A 15,605-nucleotide genomic window follows, 5' to 3' on the forward strand; every position below is an offset into this window, starting at 1 on the left:
GCCCGCCTGATGTATGACTCTTTTACCCAGTAATCAAAACACATACGTACACACATACCAGCCCAAAAGAGGTGTTAAAACATACATATTACACATACTTTTTGCGGGGCAGGGTGGGGGCTATCTCAAAATTACCTCTTGGTGCCTTGTCAAGCTGTGGAGTTTTGACCTCACACACCAATTGAGCCAATGAACAATTTCAATGATCCTGAAAGTTCTTAAGTCTTATGAATAATTATCAAGAGTTCTGAGAATGATAGTTATCTGTAAATCAGCCTATGACAAAGCAAATTTCTTGAGAGTTACAATTAAAAGGCAGTTATGCTTGAAGCGAACATCAACTAGTTAGAGCAAGATCAGCTTGTACAAGCTGACATAAATTATGAGAATGATGCTGTATCTCTAGAAGTTGAATATTCTGTGGCTTCTTTGCAAAACTATAGATCTAGTGGGTTATGGGAAGAAAGGAGGGAGGGTGAACAAAAGATAAATATTTCCTTTATTTTTATCATCTTGAGCTCACTGTTTAGTTAACCCTGTTTCCCAAAACAACACAACCTCTGTGACCAGTTAACTAAGAAATTATTTCCTTGGCAGCAAACCCAGAGTTTCATCACTTACTCTTGTAAATAGGAAGAAAGTAATTTACTACTCAAGTTTGGTAGAAAAATTCTTTAATCAAAACAAGTTTACACGTTGAACTTATGGCTTAACTAGAATAAATCTAAGTTAAAACTGTATAAGGATCGAACAGATAATGACTGGTATATATGCAGGTTCTCTCAAAACAGTGATTCCTAGTTCCACTATAAGACTTCATAAAAGCAAAACTTCAATTCTGTAGATGAAAACAGTTATCCCAGAGAGTCAACCATACAATGTCATACACAGACACTGGTCTTAAGCCATTTTTTTCCATATTCATATAGTTTCAAAACATGAGAAGTATCCTACTTACTGAAAAATGCCAAATGACGTAATATTCAAAATCTTAGAAATGCTATCATTTAGTTAACATACCCTTAAATTTTGTAACATTGATTTCACCCTGGATTTAGTCCATACCCGTCAATGTACAGACTGTCAAAGTACTATGTTGGAAGAACCAGTGTTTGTATTTTTGGAATCTAGAAAATAAAAATAATATAGCCATAATTTCAAATAGGTGAGTTTCCTTATATAGCATTTATTTATATTTATTGTCTAAGCATCATGATTTTTTCTTCCAATTAAGTACTACTTAGTGATTTCCTGAAGACATCTTTAACATTTCTCAAAAATAAACTTACTTAGTTTTCAGTTTTAATTACTAGTGCCTGCCTATAAAAGGACCTTAAATGATTTAACCCTAAAGCCAGATTCATTCCTATATATAGCCAGTCAGTTATCTGCAGAGAAGTCCTAAGACTTCACTGAATGTCCAGCCACAAAACTAAATTACCTTCAAAAATTAACATCATGTTTTATAGTTTGTAGATTTCTCAGTCAGTTCAATGTCAGTTACTTAACTAGTTGTCATACCAAAACAAACCATACAGACTTTTGATAAAAAGGGAGTGAGTACTTGTATAGAAGTAACATTTTATCTACCATAAAAATGCTCAACTTCTACAAAACCCACAAACAGTGAAAAGACAGTCTGGTAAATCCAAGGTTTGTAAAAACTATGCACAAAACCCACGGTATTTGGGGAAAGAGGCAAGGTTTATACAAGTAGCAGTTTTAAAAATGTAACTTTGTTCTACTATCAATTACACATTAACATACACACACTAATTGAAAATATGCTACAACCATGTCTGGAAAAGCAGTTTAACATTTTCTAAATGGATTTTATCCCACATTTACTGTATAATGTAGCTGTTAATACTGCACAAGTATACTTAGCGATAATGTTTACTTTAAAACAAAGATAAAGGGATCTTCTCCCCCGTAACAAATTTTCAACATCAAACCTATGCTTATAAAAATTTAAAACTTTCAGCAGTCTATTTCAAATGAAAGCCATTACAAACTTCTCAAGTGTTCTCTATATTCCCGGTATGTCAACCTAGTTATCTAGTGTAGAATCCTTCAGAGATATTTCAGTCTCTCTCTCTTCACTGGATGGCCTGAAGAAAAGGGGGAAAGAAAGGTACAATAACTGGAATTAGGATTTTCTCCTAATGAAGAAAAAAAGACATTAAGTCTGCATTATATTTTTAAACTCATGAAAAGATTGAAATCAAACCAAAAATAAACTTGACTTGTTATTAGAACAGTCATTATTTTTTTCTTCTTCAAAACTGTTACATCTTCTTCCCAAAGTAATATGCAGATGAAGCAAAATAACTCAGGAAAGTGTCACAGACCAAGCCTTTTCCATCATTTCTAGCTTAAAAGTGATTAAAGAACATGAGCGTGTTTTGTATCTGTGATACCAACACATTTCAAAATCTTAACAAAAACAAAAAGTAAGGTTGATATACACATAGACAACAAGATTTCCCTCAATTTCAGAATTAGAAGGGATGCTTCAAAGTCCTTCAAATACACAATGGAACAAACCAAGACTTCAACTATGGCTCCATAGCCTATTTTAGGGTGGGTATTAAAAAACAGCCTGTGATGGCCGGGTGTGTTGGCTCATACCTGTAATCCCAGCACTGTGGGAGGCCGAGGTGGGTGGATCACCTGAGGTCAGGAGTTTGAGGTCAGGCTGGCCAACATGGTGAAACCTCCTGTCTACTAAAAATACAAAAATTAGATGGGCGTGGTGGCAAGTGCCTGTAATCCCAGCTACTGGGGAGGCTGAGGCAGGAGAATCACTTGAACCCAGGAAGTGAAGGTTACAGTGAGCAAGATCATGCCATTGCACTCCAGTCTGGGCAACAAGAGAGAAACTGTCTCAAAAAAAGAAAAAAAAACAGCCTGTGATTCTCCATCTAACTGTTTACAATTATCCTCTCACAATTCACAAAAGTGTGAATGCAAGTCATTACTAACAGTATCTCAGTAAAAGAAGTCCAGGAGCAAATATTTTCTTTTTAACTGCATTCCCAGCGAGCTCCATTCCCTTGAATTCAGTGGCAAAGTCATTGTCAATAAAAGGTTTTTACTCTTCTGCCTTTTTGAATTGTAACTTGCTTACTGAATTCAGGAATTGGGTGATCAAAAGATAATTGCTTATACTAAAATAACCTTGGAACAGAACTGTGATTAAAAACTTGAATAATAAAACACACAAGACCCATTAAAACCTATTCCTCACTTTTTCTTTGTGCTGGCTTCATGGTTGTCTTTGCTCTCTTCATTGCTGTCCCCGTTATGTTGTGGTTGATTACCGTCTTGAGCATCAGATCCTCCATTTAGAGTCTTTGACCCTTGAGAAGGAATCCAATGGAAAAACTTTGTTAAAAGCTTACAAAATAATAACTGAAGGTGTCTACTAAAAAGTTCCAAAATCAAAATACAACATGGCCCTCGTGTTTCTACTACTTAGTTTCTTTTATTTGAAATTACATTGTAATACAGCCCTCTCTTGAATGTTAGAATTGGGTTTTGATGCTTTATCAAAAAGAGGGGAGCGGATCACCACCGGAGGCTTTGGGTAGCTAAGGTACCATAAAAAGCAGTTTAACTGTATCTATGGTACAGGAAGTGGATTATTAATCCGGTTATTCTGGTGGTTACTATTACCAGGAAGACTACAGGGTGTTACAATTCTTAGCATATTGATTTATTCTACTACTAAGAAAAAGGAATGTGAATCAAATTTTAAAATTTATTATTTTAGAACAAAGTGCTAAAGGAGTATTTCCTAATTGATATTTTTGTGCCTAATAAATAAGGGGGCTTTTCCTGTAAGTCATATTAATAATTCTCTAAGGGGACCCATATCATTCCCCAATAAAGCAACAACAACAAAAAACAAAAACAAAAAAACAACCGCTTTTGAAATGCCAGCTTCTACCTTAAGCAGCTGCCATAAAGATGTTTAATAACAAGACTGGAAGAGCTGATAATGGTACTATGATTCTGTTTTAAGAGTATTTCATACATTCTGAAATGCTGATGAGTGAAATGATATGTCTGGGATTTGTCATAAAACAACTTTTAAGAGGGGCACAGAGAAAGCTTTTGGATGACAGGGATATAGGAAGTTATTTCTATTTGTGTATGTTATAAATTTTTACTAATACAAGTGAAAATAACTACTGTTAGTAAAAAATACTAGCAGGATTTAACTACTACTAAAAGTTAGTAAAAAAGAAGCTAGGGTTGAGTGCTTTACATATATGCTACACATCTAAGTGCTTTATAAGACTTTCTCACTGGGTGTGGTGGTTCATGCCTATAATCCCAGCACTTTGGGAGGCCAGGGCGGGTGGATTACCCAAGGTCGGGAGTTCAAGACCAGCCTGACCAACATGGAGAAATCTGTAATTTTTCCATGTAAATTTGTAAAAATACAAAATTAGCTAGGTGTGGTGGCACGTTTCTGTAGTCCCAGCTACTCGGGAGGTTGAGGCAGGAGAACTGCTTGAACCCAGGAGGCGGAGGTTTTGGTGAGCCGAGATCACACCACTGCACTCCACAGCCTGGGCAACAAGAGTGAAACTCCATCTTTAAAAAAAAAACCAAAAATACTTTCTCATTTAATGTAGGTATGGTACAGAATTGTTTTGGAAATATTTGAATTTACGTAAGTTTAACTTGCAGATGGGACCCAACTCTAAACATGAAATTAGTTTATGTTTTGTACACACCTATAAACACAGCCTAAAGGTAATTTCACACAATCTTAATTTTATATATGAAAGTTTGTGTACATTTAAAACCATTAAAAAGCAAAGGTGTATCTTAGCGACCCATATGGACAATCTGTGGTTGCTTGGCATCACCATCATTGTTGACTAAATTTATATGCTACCAATGAGAAATCATTGTCTTTATTCACACATAAGTACTTTATAGTAAAAAATATGACATGGCATTAATACAGTGAAAATACAGTCTGTTCAGGGTAACTCAGCAGCATCATCAGAATACTTGTATTAGCCTGTCAACAGCAACAAGTAATACCAAGTGTAGTCTCCACCTATGATGCTGTGTTTTAAAAGGCTACTGTATGCTATTTTACTTTTTAGGTGAGAAGAAAACATCAGAAGCAGTTGAGCAACCAGGAAGTGGGTCCTCTAGGGATGAGGAGGCATTGTGATGGATGGCTTTTTAAAAATGTTTATCCAGAGTCATCTGCCTCATGAACAATGGTTTCTGCCTTAGAAGTCTAGTAGAAATTGACATGACTTTTTTGTTCTGAATGTACACTGCTCTAGTCCTTCAATAAGCCCATCACATTTTCACCATTTTGCCTATGTATACTTTTTCTGTGGTGGTAACACTGAAACTATGCATCAAAGCCATTTTTAAGAGCAGTCCTGGCAAATGGTTCAAAAAACTGGCGTGAAATTCTTGGCTTTTTATCACATACCTGTTTGTTCCTTTTCTAGCTTTTTGTTTGGCCCTTTCTTCCCTTGATCTTTGGTTTTATTCGCTTCCTCATGCTGTCTTTGTTCAGCAAGAGATTTATTCAGCACTTGTGTGATCACGGAATCTCCTTCACCAACCAAAAACATGTTCTTAAACTTGTTATACAACATTGTAGACTTTTCCATGATAACCTGACTAACTTTGAATCGTCGTATCTGAGAAAACAATATACATTCATCATAATTGTTTGCCTAATTGATTTAAATAATTTTTAAATGAAGTAATGACAAAATTCAAAGAATCTACATGACTTGAAATCACTTACTTTTTTCAGTGTAGTGATCATCTCTGTGTGTTTCTGAGCTTGTTGCATTGTGACCTGAAGTGAAGCAAGTTCATCCAAGGCCTCAATGCATCGGTTCACATCCTTCATGACAAAACAGTAATTTCATAGCTGTTAATTATCATAATACTTATAATCTGTTTCTAAAGATCACTTAAAAAAAATAAGGTAGTGCAAAATGACCAGTAATTTATCCCTTATCTTAAATTTACATACTTATAAGATCATGTGAGAAAATCAAAGATGAAGCTATAAATGCAGTACTGTAGTTTTAAATGAAGTTAAACACTTACAAGATTATCAATTTTGAGGGAATTTTTAATCTCAGCATGTATCCTTTGAAGTCGAGAATCCATTGATGTTTCTATAAATTAAAATATGTGAAAAACAGTGAACAGGTTTTCCAAAACCAGTATTTCTGTATACAGGCTAAGTATAATGAATTAGTGGACTCAAAAAAAAAAAATTTCTCAGTAATCTTTACTAAGAAGCTCACAGATACACACAATAGCTTAACTAAGAATAAGTACTTATTGCCATTTTTAGCGTCTGGATGCGAAAAGCAACATGCAGTGTAAAAGCACAAAAGCACCACCTGGCTGCGTTTTTTCTACAATGAATAGTCTGCATATGATAACTCCTCTGCTCTCCAGTCCCTAAACACCTGCTTTTCCTTATGTTTAACCAAGAGATTTGTCTGAAATGGGAAAGCATCCAGCTTTCGGCAAGTGTACTAAAATTTGACACTGTCAAATAATTAATGAGCATTAAACAAAGACAACTTAAGTTCACTTGATTATGCTTAAAATACAATGCAATTTATATAAAGCCCATTAGGGATTTGAAAAAGTGTATCTGTAGGATATGAGTATGAAATGATTCCAAAACCAATACACGAAAAGTTATGTCTATGTAACTTCCTTTCCATGTATAATTTTATGTATCTTAGAAAGTGAAATAACTAACCTCGCTTCTTCTCCACTTTCTTAACTTCTGGCTTCTTTCCTTCATCTTTATTCTGCCTATCAAATGTTAACACAGATATTTCAAAACATTGGAACTTTGTGACTGATCACTAAATGCCCACAATCCCTATGCAAAAACTAAAAATGTTTTCCTTAAAACAAGTCAATAACCTAGACTGCAAAGGAATTGACTGTAGAAATTGAATGGTGCAGTTCCATAGCATAAATATAAGCAAAACTCAAATTAACATGCTAAATTAAATCATATCTAACTTTTCAGTGACATCATAAATAGTGTGTTGCTAGAAGAACGATTTCAGGGTCACTGGACAAATAGGCCACAATGGGAAGATAATACCTATAAATATTTAATGGCTTCTACATCAATTCTTTTTAAGAGCCGCATGTTAAAATAGACCAATTTAATTGTTGTGCACGTAACACGTAGATAAATGAGTTTTGAAGTTAGCTTTAACGTTAAATAGACGTAAGATACCAATTTTTTTTTTTTTGGCCAATATATCAAACTTGAATGACGTCCAGTAACATTCACTAACATTTCACAAATTAAAAGGTACCATTTTATTGTCAATCACAAAAATCACCACTTAAAATTAAAATCTTAATTTCTAGTATCTTAGCTTAGAGTTCAGGCCATATTATGAACCAATTCAAATAGACAAGAACAAAAAATATCTAAAAATCAGGTTTTTTTTTTTAAAAAAACTTTATTTTAAAATTTTGGTTACAGTTTCATTTTTTTCTTAACAAGTCTACTGTTTAATCTCTCAGGATTAAAAAAACATTTATTAAGATTCTAAAGAATTAAACAACAAAGGAATGTCAAGGGAAGGGCCCCATTCTCAGGGGGTATAACTGCTATTCCAGTTTAATAACTAGCTTCAAAACAAAATGAATTTTTATATTTTCTAAATGAATAATGTACAACCACCATCTTCGTCTGAGCTTATTACTTTCAAACACAAAGCTTCATTTTAAGCTTGGTTAAAAAAAAAAAAAAAAACAGGAATGATGGCCGACCTTAGTATGTAGTGTGTACCTTACATGAAATTTGTTAACAATCATAACACAGTAATGCCATTAATAATGAAGTCCTCAATTTAGAATCTGGAACATTCTTCCATCAATGGGGGGAAGGGGGAAATTCAGTCCAATGAGTCTGTCTCAACATCTTCATCTCTTGTTTGCTCCACTTGTATTCTCTTTTCAGTAACTGGATTAATGCTTTGAGCCCAAAATGAGATATATTTTTTATTACTGTAGATTACATGTTGTTTGGCTGGGAATACAATACAATAAACTTTATTTTGCATAATGCATTTCACACAAGCTGCATCTGAAATGCTTTACAGAGCAAAACTGTCCAAGTACAAAGTTTTGTAATAACAGGAGAAGGAAAGAAAACACAAATATTAGAATTTGAGAAAGTTACATTGGAGGACATTCAAAAGAAACTGAAATACATAAAGTTAACTTTAAGATACTAAAGAAGGGTTGGGCTACATATACTAATAACAACTAATTTTATATCTTAATTTTGGGAGCACAATAAAGTCAAAAGCAACAAACAGTCCAACAGCTTTTCAGTGAAAAGATAGAATAGAAAATGATAGGTGACAAAGAATAACTTAAATATTTACAGAAGTGCTTAAAGTCTAACAGATTAGAGGGAATAATATTTTTGAGCTTTAGATAAGTTATTTAAATTACTCCCTCAAGGAGCTAAAACTACTTGTATATCCTCCAAACTAAGAAAGCAGAGTAAAACACTGTACTTGTCAAGAAAGACTTTGGCTTACGGATATATTATATAAAGAAAAAGAGTACAAAATTATTCCAAGAATCGTTTCACTGCTCATGATTAACTTTGTCTTATTGACCTAGAGCATGTTTTAAAAATCACCTCACTAAAACAACAAAAAAAACAAAGTTTAGTCAGAATGTAAGACGCTTCACAAGGAAAGAAAAGCATGTCAGAGAAAGAACTCAGAAGTGACAGTCTAAAGGTAACTAGGAAAGCAAATGTAATAAAGACATGAAGTCTGTTTATTATCATTGCTATTACTTTTCCTTCTAGTAATAAAATAATAAGGGGAAAGAAATTCCCCGTGGCAAGTATGATCTCTATCAAAATTTAAGAGAAAACAGCTTTGAATTTGATTTATATTGCACATATATAATAATGTACACCCTGTCAGCCTTCAGATTTACTTTTACTGGCTTCCTGGGTTTCCAAATGTGCTTTTGTTACTTTTGCTGGTCTTTAGGGTGAGGCCTGCTTGGTGGTGTGGTGAATAAGGGTATTTCCTGCATTCTTTCTCCACCAGTATATTACCAACTCTCCTTCTATATGTATTATATCATACAAACAGATAGTAGAGGATGAGTACACTTATTGCAAAGCCACTATCAAATCCTATCTGCACTTTGTTTAAATTCAAAAATAATTTACAGAGTGACTGCCTGAGTCAATTTCATCCTCTCAGAAAAGAATGAAGCCTGAAATAAGATCATCATCATATACTGAAGATTTTTCTAACACATGGGAAAAGTCACTTCTTCAAAAGGCTTCATAAAGTCTGGAAAATGAAAGTCTATTATTTAAAAATTCCATGCTAGCCTTTAAAAAGAACCCAAAATTTAGAAGAAAAAAATACTTACTGCTCAGTTTCCATTTGTTCCTCTTGCTTGCGTTTTCGATCTGCTGCTTCTTTCTCATGTTGGCCTTTCAGCATATTCCTTCGGTGAGCAGTCTGAAAGTTCCTCCCACCTTTTCTCTTCTGTTTTGAGAATTAGGATGGTTTCAGTTAACTATAAAGTCAATGACTAGTGCTTATGGAATTACAACCTTGTGAAAAGCAGCAGCTAGTTTTTAAAAAAGGGATGAATACTCAAATTAGCAACCTAAAAATAGTCTTTGAATTACACCTATCTCTGCAAGTTTAACTTTGATTAATGACCGTGAAATAATCATCTTGTTTTATGCCCGGCTATAGGAGTGATGTCCTTTGGATAAAATGTAGTATGTCTCTCTGTCTGCCTCTCTACAGAGTGAGTTAACTTTAGTGACAAGCACACTACATGACCTATCCAGTTTAAAATTTTTGGTTTCTAAAAGATTAAGAAATGAGCCAAAAATCAGATAAAAGCAAACAAAAGATTTGCATGACCTGGATCTGTAAATCTCTAAGGCTATATACAACATTTTATTTTCTACACAAAAGGATACACAGCTTTAGTAAGATTCCCAACCACTATGGCGTCCAAATAAAGTTACATACCACTGATAAAATGTACAATAGGCCTGAAGAGTGTTAATATATTTCTTGGGGGTAAATAACAAAAATCTCTATATAAATCCACCTCTTTTAACATGTGTCTTCACTGGGCACAGCCTATTTCATTTCATCTACCTTTTCTAGACAGATGGAGTTATTGGAAAGGTACTGTTTACTTAATTTCCAGATCATAATTGTAAAACAGTAAGATAAATTTAGAGAACAGACAATAAAGGGACATTTTAAATACACTTTGTAACATAGCTAATTCAAGTCTATTCAAAAACGTGAACAAATTCAGTTTAACTGCCACTGATATTTATAGACTTCCTCCAAAATATTAAAAGCTCCTTAACTAGGTAAAGATTAAGAAATATATAAACGGCCAGGTGTGGAGCCTGTAATCCAGGCACTTTGGGAGGCCAAGATGGGAGGATCATCTGAGGTCAGGAGTTCAAGACCAGCCTGGCCAAGATTGCAAAACCTCGTCTCCACCAAAAATACAATAATTAGCCAGTAGTGGTGGCACATGCCTGTACTTCTAACTACTCAGGAGGCTGAGGCTGGAGAATAACTTGAATCCAGGAGGCAGAGGTTACAGTGAGCCAAGATCGTGCCATTGCACTCCAGCCTAAGCAACACAGCGAGACTCCATCTCAAAAAAAGAAAAAAATATACATAAAAACTAAGAATAGAACAGCCATTTTATATATGTAGACTTTATACCTTTTCACCTTCTTGATCATCTCCTTCTTCTTCAGAATCGGAAGTTGATGTAACCCCTGTTTTAGCTAGATTTTTCCTTTTTGATTCAACTTCTTTCTTCCCCTCTTTTTTGTCTGGCTCTTTTCTTGGCTTATCTTCCTCCTTCTGGCCCTCTTCATCCTTCTTAAGCTGTTTTTTAGGTTGTTTTTCCTCTTGCCCCTTTTTCTTACTTTTGTCCTCTTCAGTAATGCTATTTCAGAGAACATAACAATGTATATTTGTCATTCAACTATATTCTCCCAGTCAAGTGAACAGTATTTTAGGTATCAGTAAGCTATAATTTTTAATTTAAAGGCAACCTAAAGTAAAACAGAGTGTCTTCACTATCCAATCATAAAAGGAATTCTGTCACAGAACATCCTTTTGGTATAAATTAGAAGATATAAGGTGGGTAGATCCCTGGCTCTTATCGAACTTAAATTCTACATATTTGTTAAGAATAAATTATGTTTAAAAAGTAGACATACTGGGAGAAATGGAATTGCGGAAGTGAAATCAAATACGGTCATTTTAGAACTCATATAAATATTCTTTGCAGGGTAAAAAGGTCGCAACTTAAGCATGTAATGATAAATACATAGCCAATTAAGCATGTTTTCAGACAGTGCTGTGCTGACTAGCACCTAAGTATTCCCATCACCACTGAATTTCACAGAGACCACTAAAACAAGAGAAACTACCTAAACTGCTCAATAATCCTAATTACTGCTGCATATTTATGCAAGTTGGTACTACAGAAATAGGCTCTAAGAGAATCAAATTATGCAAATACTAACCACGTAATTAATTTTATGGTTGATACATATTCTTCCAAAACAATTCCTTTAAAGCTCGAATAAGCTGTTTAAAAACTATAACCTTTTGACTGTCCAAAGAATTTCATTGAGATTTTCTCAAATTATTCAGTTAAATCAATGAATTTGAGAGCTCGAAGACTTATTCAGTTCAACCTCTTCCATTTGACAGATGAGAAAATGATGCAAAAGGTCAAATAACAAGCCCAGTGTCTGAATTCCAAATCCATTAACCTCTTTCCAGACAAGGGATTCCTTGACCACTTAAGAACTATTAAGTTGGAAGAGAAGAAATTTACTTTTGCCCCTTTACAAACTTTCTATTACATAATTATCATTGGGTATGCTTATTTTCTAATGGTCCTATGGGTTTCATCCTTTTAACTTTAGCCTCTCTGGGATTAAAACCATCCTTTTAATAAATGAAAGTAAAAGCATGCAAGTGAAACTATTTGCTTTCTTCAGGACATCTACTGATGTATATCTTTTGATAATCGGTTTCCTAAAAATGGGACTAGAGTCCCATTTAAAAAGGCATTTCTTTGTCTCAAACAATACTGGCCAACTACTTTTCCCAAAATGTTATACCTGTATGGAAGGAAATAGCTATGAAAAATACAAATACCATTTGACCCAGCAAATCTGCTTCTAACAATGTATCCTAACCAATATATTTGCATTATGTACAAAAGAATAGATGACAATGTTTTTAAAATCATGTATCAATACATAGGATAGATCTTAAGAATTATAAAACATATACAGTGGGATATCATACAGCACGTCTTTAAAAAGTGACTTTAAGGATTTATTTTAAAAATTTATCCTAAGGTCATAAAAAAGACTATTTCAAGGTGTGAAATAATCTTTGTGCCAAAACAAATAATTTGCATAAACATGACTATCACTGCTTGCTACCAATGAGTCTTTTCCCAGTGGTTCTTCCATAAAATACAGACTTGTGACAATTTCCCTTTTCAGTAGTTCAAGAGATATTAGCAAAGTTGTATTTGTAAATTTCTTAATATTTTAATATATGTTAATATAAGCAAAGACTAATGTAAACACAACCCCAAATACTTCAGTAGGCTTTAACAAACATTTCTGAGGATTGAGAGTTGGTTTTTAGCTCTTCTGGGCTCTATTTTACTGTCGTGTCACATCAGTACCCATGGCAAAGAAACAGACGCTAAGAGATACATGGTGTTCTAATGGTGAAGAGCAGAAGTTTAAAAAGAGCTTACACAGTTTAGTTCTGCACTCCACTGAGTATGTGCCCAGATACACAACCAAGAGTAGTTACAGCTCACACTCAGCCTACGCACAGCATGAATAAGAAATAAATGTTGTAAAGGCTACTGCTGTTTTAGGGTTGTCCATTGCCTCAGGAAAAAGCTCACTAATAGAGAAACTGACACCAGGACCAAAAACCTAAAACATGTAGTGACTTGCTTTGGGGCTGGGAGACTGGAAACCCTAATACGTTATTATACAGTGGGTAAAACCATTGGACAGTAGCAAAAATAAGAAAATACATTCAATGAACTTGTGGCTTTGGATGAAGAAGCTTCAAAATGGAATACTGGCAGCATGAAATGACCATCAAGATAAATCTGATAGTGTTCAAGAAAGAGATGTGTTCAAAAAAGATTAGCCTATTTTCAAGGAAGGATGTAGGACTTTCGAACAGGGTGATAGCCTGAGTCAAAGACCCAATAAAGGGTATAGCTGCAATCCTTAAGAATTAAAACTGGACTTCCTTAATCCTTCAGATGGACAAATGATTCCTGAGGGATGGTTTCTCAGAAAAACCTATAAACTCAAAGTATCTGTTATTAAATACATAAAGATGAGCATGTCTGAGAAAAGCCTTACGAATAATTGCATAGGAAGCTGACCAGAATTAAACACACATACAAAAGTATTATATTACCAAAAGTGACACCAGACTGCATCAAGAGAAAGTGAGAGAAGGATAAGTTCCTAAAAAGGAACACCGGGCCCTCACATTACTATGGTCTGAAAGCAGGCTGAGAAAGCTGCTCAGCTGATAAGCAGGGCGGTATTTTCCAATGACCTTTTCAGATGCAACAAAGGATGATACTGAAAAAGTAGAGAAGTTCCTGAGGAATCAGCCAAAAGCCATGAATACAAACGGAGTGGGAAGCATACTCCCAGGGAAAACTGGGACCTAATCAGGGAACACTAATTATATCCAAAATAGAGGGATCTCACAATATTTTCCCAGCAGAATTTCAGATTTCCAAGGGAATAATGACTGCAAACTCACCTGTTAAGTACTCAATTTCTTAATTCCACTACAATAAAGTATACTGTATTTTTTCTGCCACCATTTTTAAAAATTGACAGGTAAAAATTCTATGTGTTTATGGTGTGCAACACAATGTTCTGATGTATGTATACATTGTGGAATGGCTAAATCAAGCTATTTAATGTACTACCTACCTCACATACGTATTTTTATTTCGTGATGAGAACCCTTAAAGTCCACTCTCTATTCAGTAATTTTCAAGTATACAATATATTGTTATGTGTCACTATTTTTCAAAGTAAATACAGACCGGCAGTAAAATTCTTTAAATATATTTTGGTTGAAACATACCAATTCTCTAATAGTGTTCTACAATTAGAATTTTCTATAATCAGTTCATTCAAAACAATGTAAATCTATGCTTAATAGACATACCCCACTTAAGCCTAAATCTATGCTTAATAGACATACCCCACTTAAGCCTTTCAAATCTTTAAACACAATAGCCACAAAAAGTTTTTCTCCTCCTTTGTCTAAATATACTGTATTCCTTCTGGCAAAGATGCCCCAAAAAAGTCAAAGTAAAAAGGATCCAAGTAGAAAAGGCAGCAAGGGAAAAATGCAAAAAAACCAAAAAACACTCGTATTTCCTGGATAACTGAATTATTATTCTGAAATGCTTTGAAAATTAAATTTACATACAAAAATTATTTTAGCCCATTTTTAAATAAAGCACCTATTCTGGAGGAGATTTAAAAAAAGATCTGGGCCACCGTGGTGGCTCAAGCCTGTAATCCCAGCACTTTGGGAGGCCGAGACGGGCGGATCACGAGGTCAGGAGATCGAGATCATCCTGGCTAACACGGTGAAATCCCGTCTCTACTAAAAAATACAAACAAAACAAAACAAAAACAAAAACAAAAACTAGCCGGGCGAGGTGGCGGGCGCCTGTAGTCCCAGCTACGCGGGAGGCTGAGGCAGGAGAATGGCGTAAACCCGGGAGGCAGAGCTTGCAGTGAGACAAGATCCGGCCACTGCACTCCAGCCTGGGTGACAAAGCGAGACTCGTCTCAAAAAAAAAAAAAAAGATCTGTAGGCTAGCCACAGTGGCTCATGCCTATAATCCCAGCACTTTGGGAGGATGAGGTGGGAGAATCGTTTGAGACCAGCCTGGGAAAGATGAGACCAGTCTCATGAAAAAAAATTAGCCAGGTGTGGTGGCACATGCCTGTGGTCCCAGCTACTTGGGAGGCTAAAGTGGGAAGATCCCTTGAGCCCAGGAGTTTGAGGTTACAGTGTGTGACTGAACCACTGCACTCCAGCCTGGGCGACAGAGTGAAACCCCATCTTAAAAAAAAAAAAAAAATTTTTTTGACATTGCTTCAAATATATTCTGTGTAAAATTCCCGAAACATAACATCTTGCCCAATTTCTCTATTATGTATTTTACCTTGTATTATCTTAAGTATCTATATAAATTGATATACCCAAAAGTCTTAATGAAATGATAAACAGCCATTCCTTACCAATTTTTACTTTACAAAATTTTTCCAGTTTTTTCTGTAATTTTAAGAAATATCAAAATAACAACAAACATCCTGTAAGAGAAAACTGATAAAAACGCAGAGATATGTGTTTGTTTGAAGTCAAATGTCTCATTTATTGCATAACTAATTATACATTAAAAATAAACTC

At 34.7% G+C, this 15,605-nt stretch overlaps 1 protein-coding gene across 4 annotated transcripts in view; it reads right to left on the bottom strand.

Moving 5' to 3' along the window:
* Positions 1 to 657: 657 nt before the first annotated feature.
* The window catches only part of PSIP1 (PC4 and SRSF1 interacting protein 1), a 50,632-nt gene continuing 35,684 nt past the window's right edge, over positions 658 to 15,605 (bottom strand). Inside the window, exons 9-16 of one of the 4 annotated variants that reach the window (XM_007969195.3) lie at positions 10,806 to 11,034; positions 9,463 to 9,581; positions 6,782 to 6,837; positions 6,109 to 6,179; positions 5,798 to 5,899; positions 5,474 to 5,687; positions 3,251 to 3,362; positions 658 to 2,111 (exon numbers count right to left, since the gene is read on the bottom strand). In XM_007969195.3, the coding sequence (XP_007967386.1) occupies positions 2,051 to 2,111; positions 3,251 to 3,362; positions 5,474 to 5,687; positions 5,798 to 5,899; positions 6,109 to 6,179; positions 6,782 to 6,837; positions 9,463 to 9,581; positions 10,806 to 11,034 (964 nt within the window). In that variant the 3' untranslated portion in view covers positions 658 to 2,050. Of the gene's footprint in view, positions 2,112 to 3,250; positions 3,363 to 5,473; positions 5,688 to 5,797; positions 5,900 to 6,108; positions 6,180 to 6,781; positions 6,838 to 7,623; positions 8,161 to 9,462; positions 9,582 to 10,805; positions 11,035 to 15,605 lie in introns of those variants that run through there. The other 3 variants (XM_007969196.3, XM_037998372.2, XM_037998370.2) reach the window with 3 other exon arrangements.

Source organism: Chlorocebus sabaeus, chromosome 12 (assembly GCF_047675955.1).
Source record: "Chlorocebus sabaeus isolate Y175 chromosome 12, mChlSab1.0.hap1, whole genome shotgun sequence".
NCBI classification, from domain to species: Eukaryota; Metazoa; Chordata; class Mammalia; order Primates; family Cercopithecidae; genus Chlorocebus; species Chlorocebus sabaeus.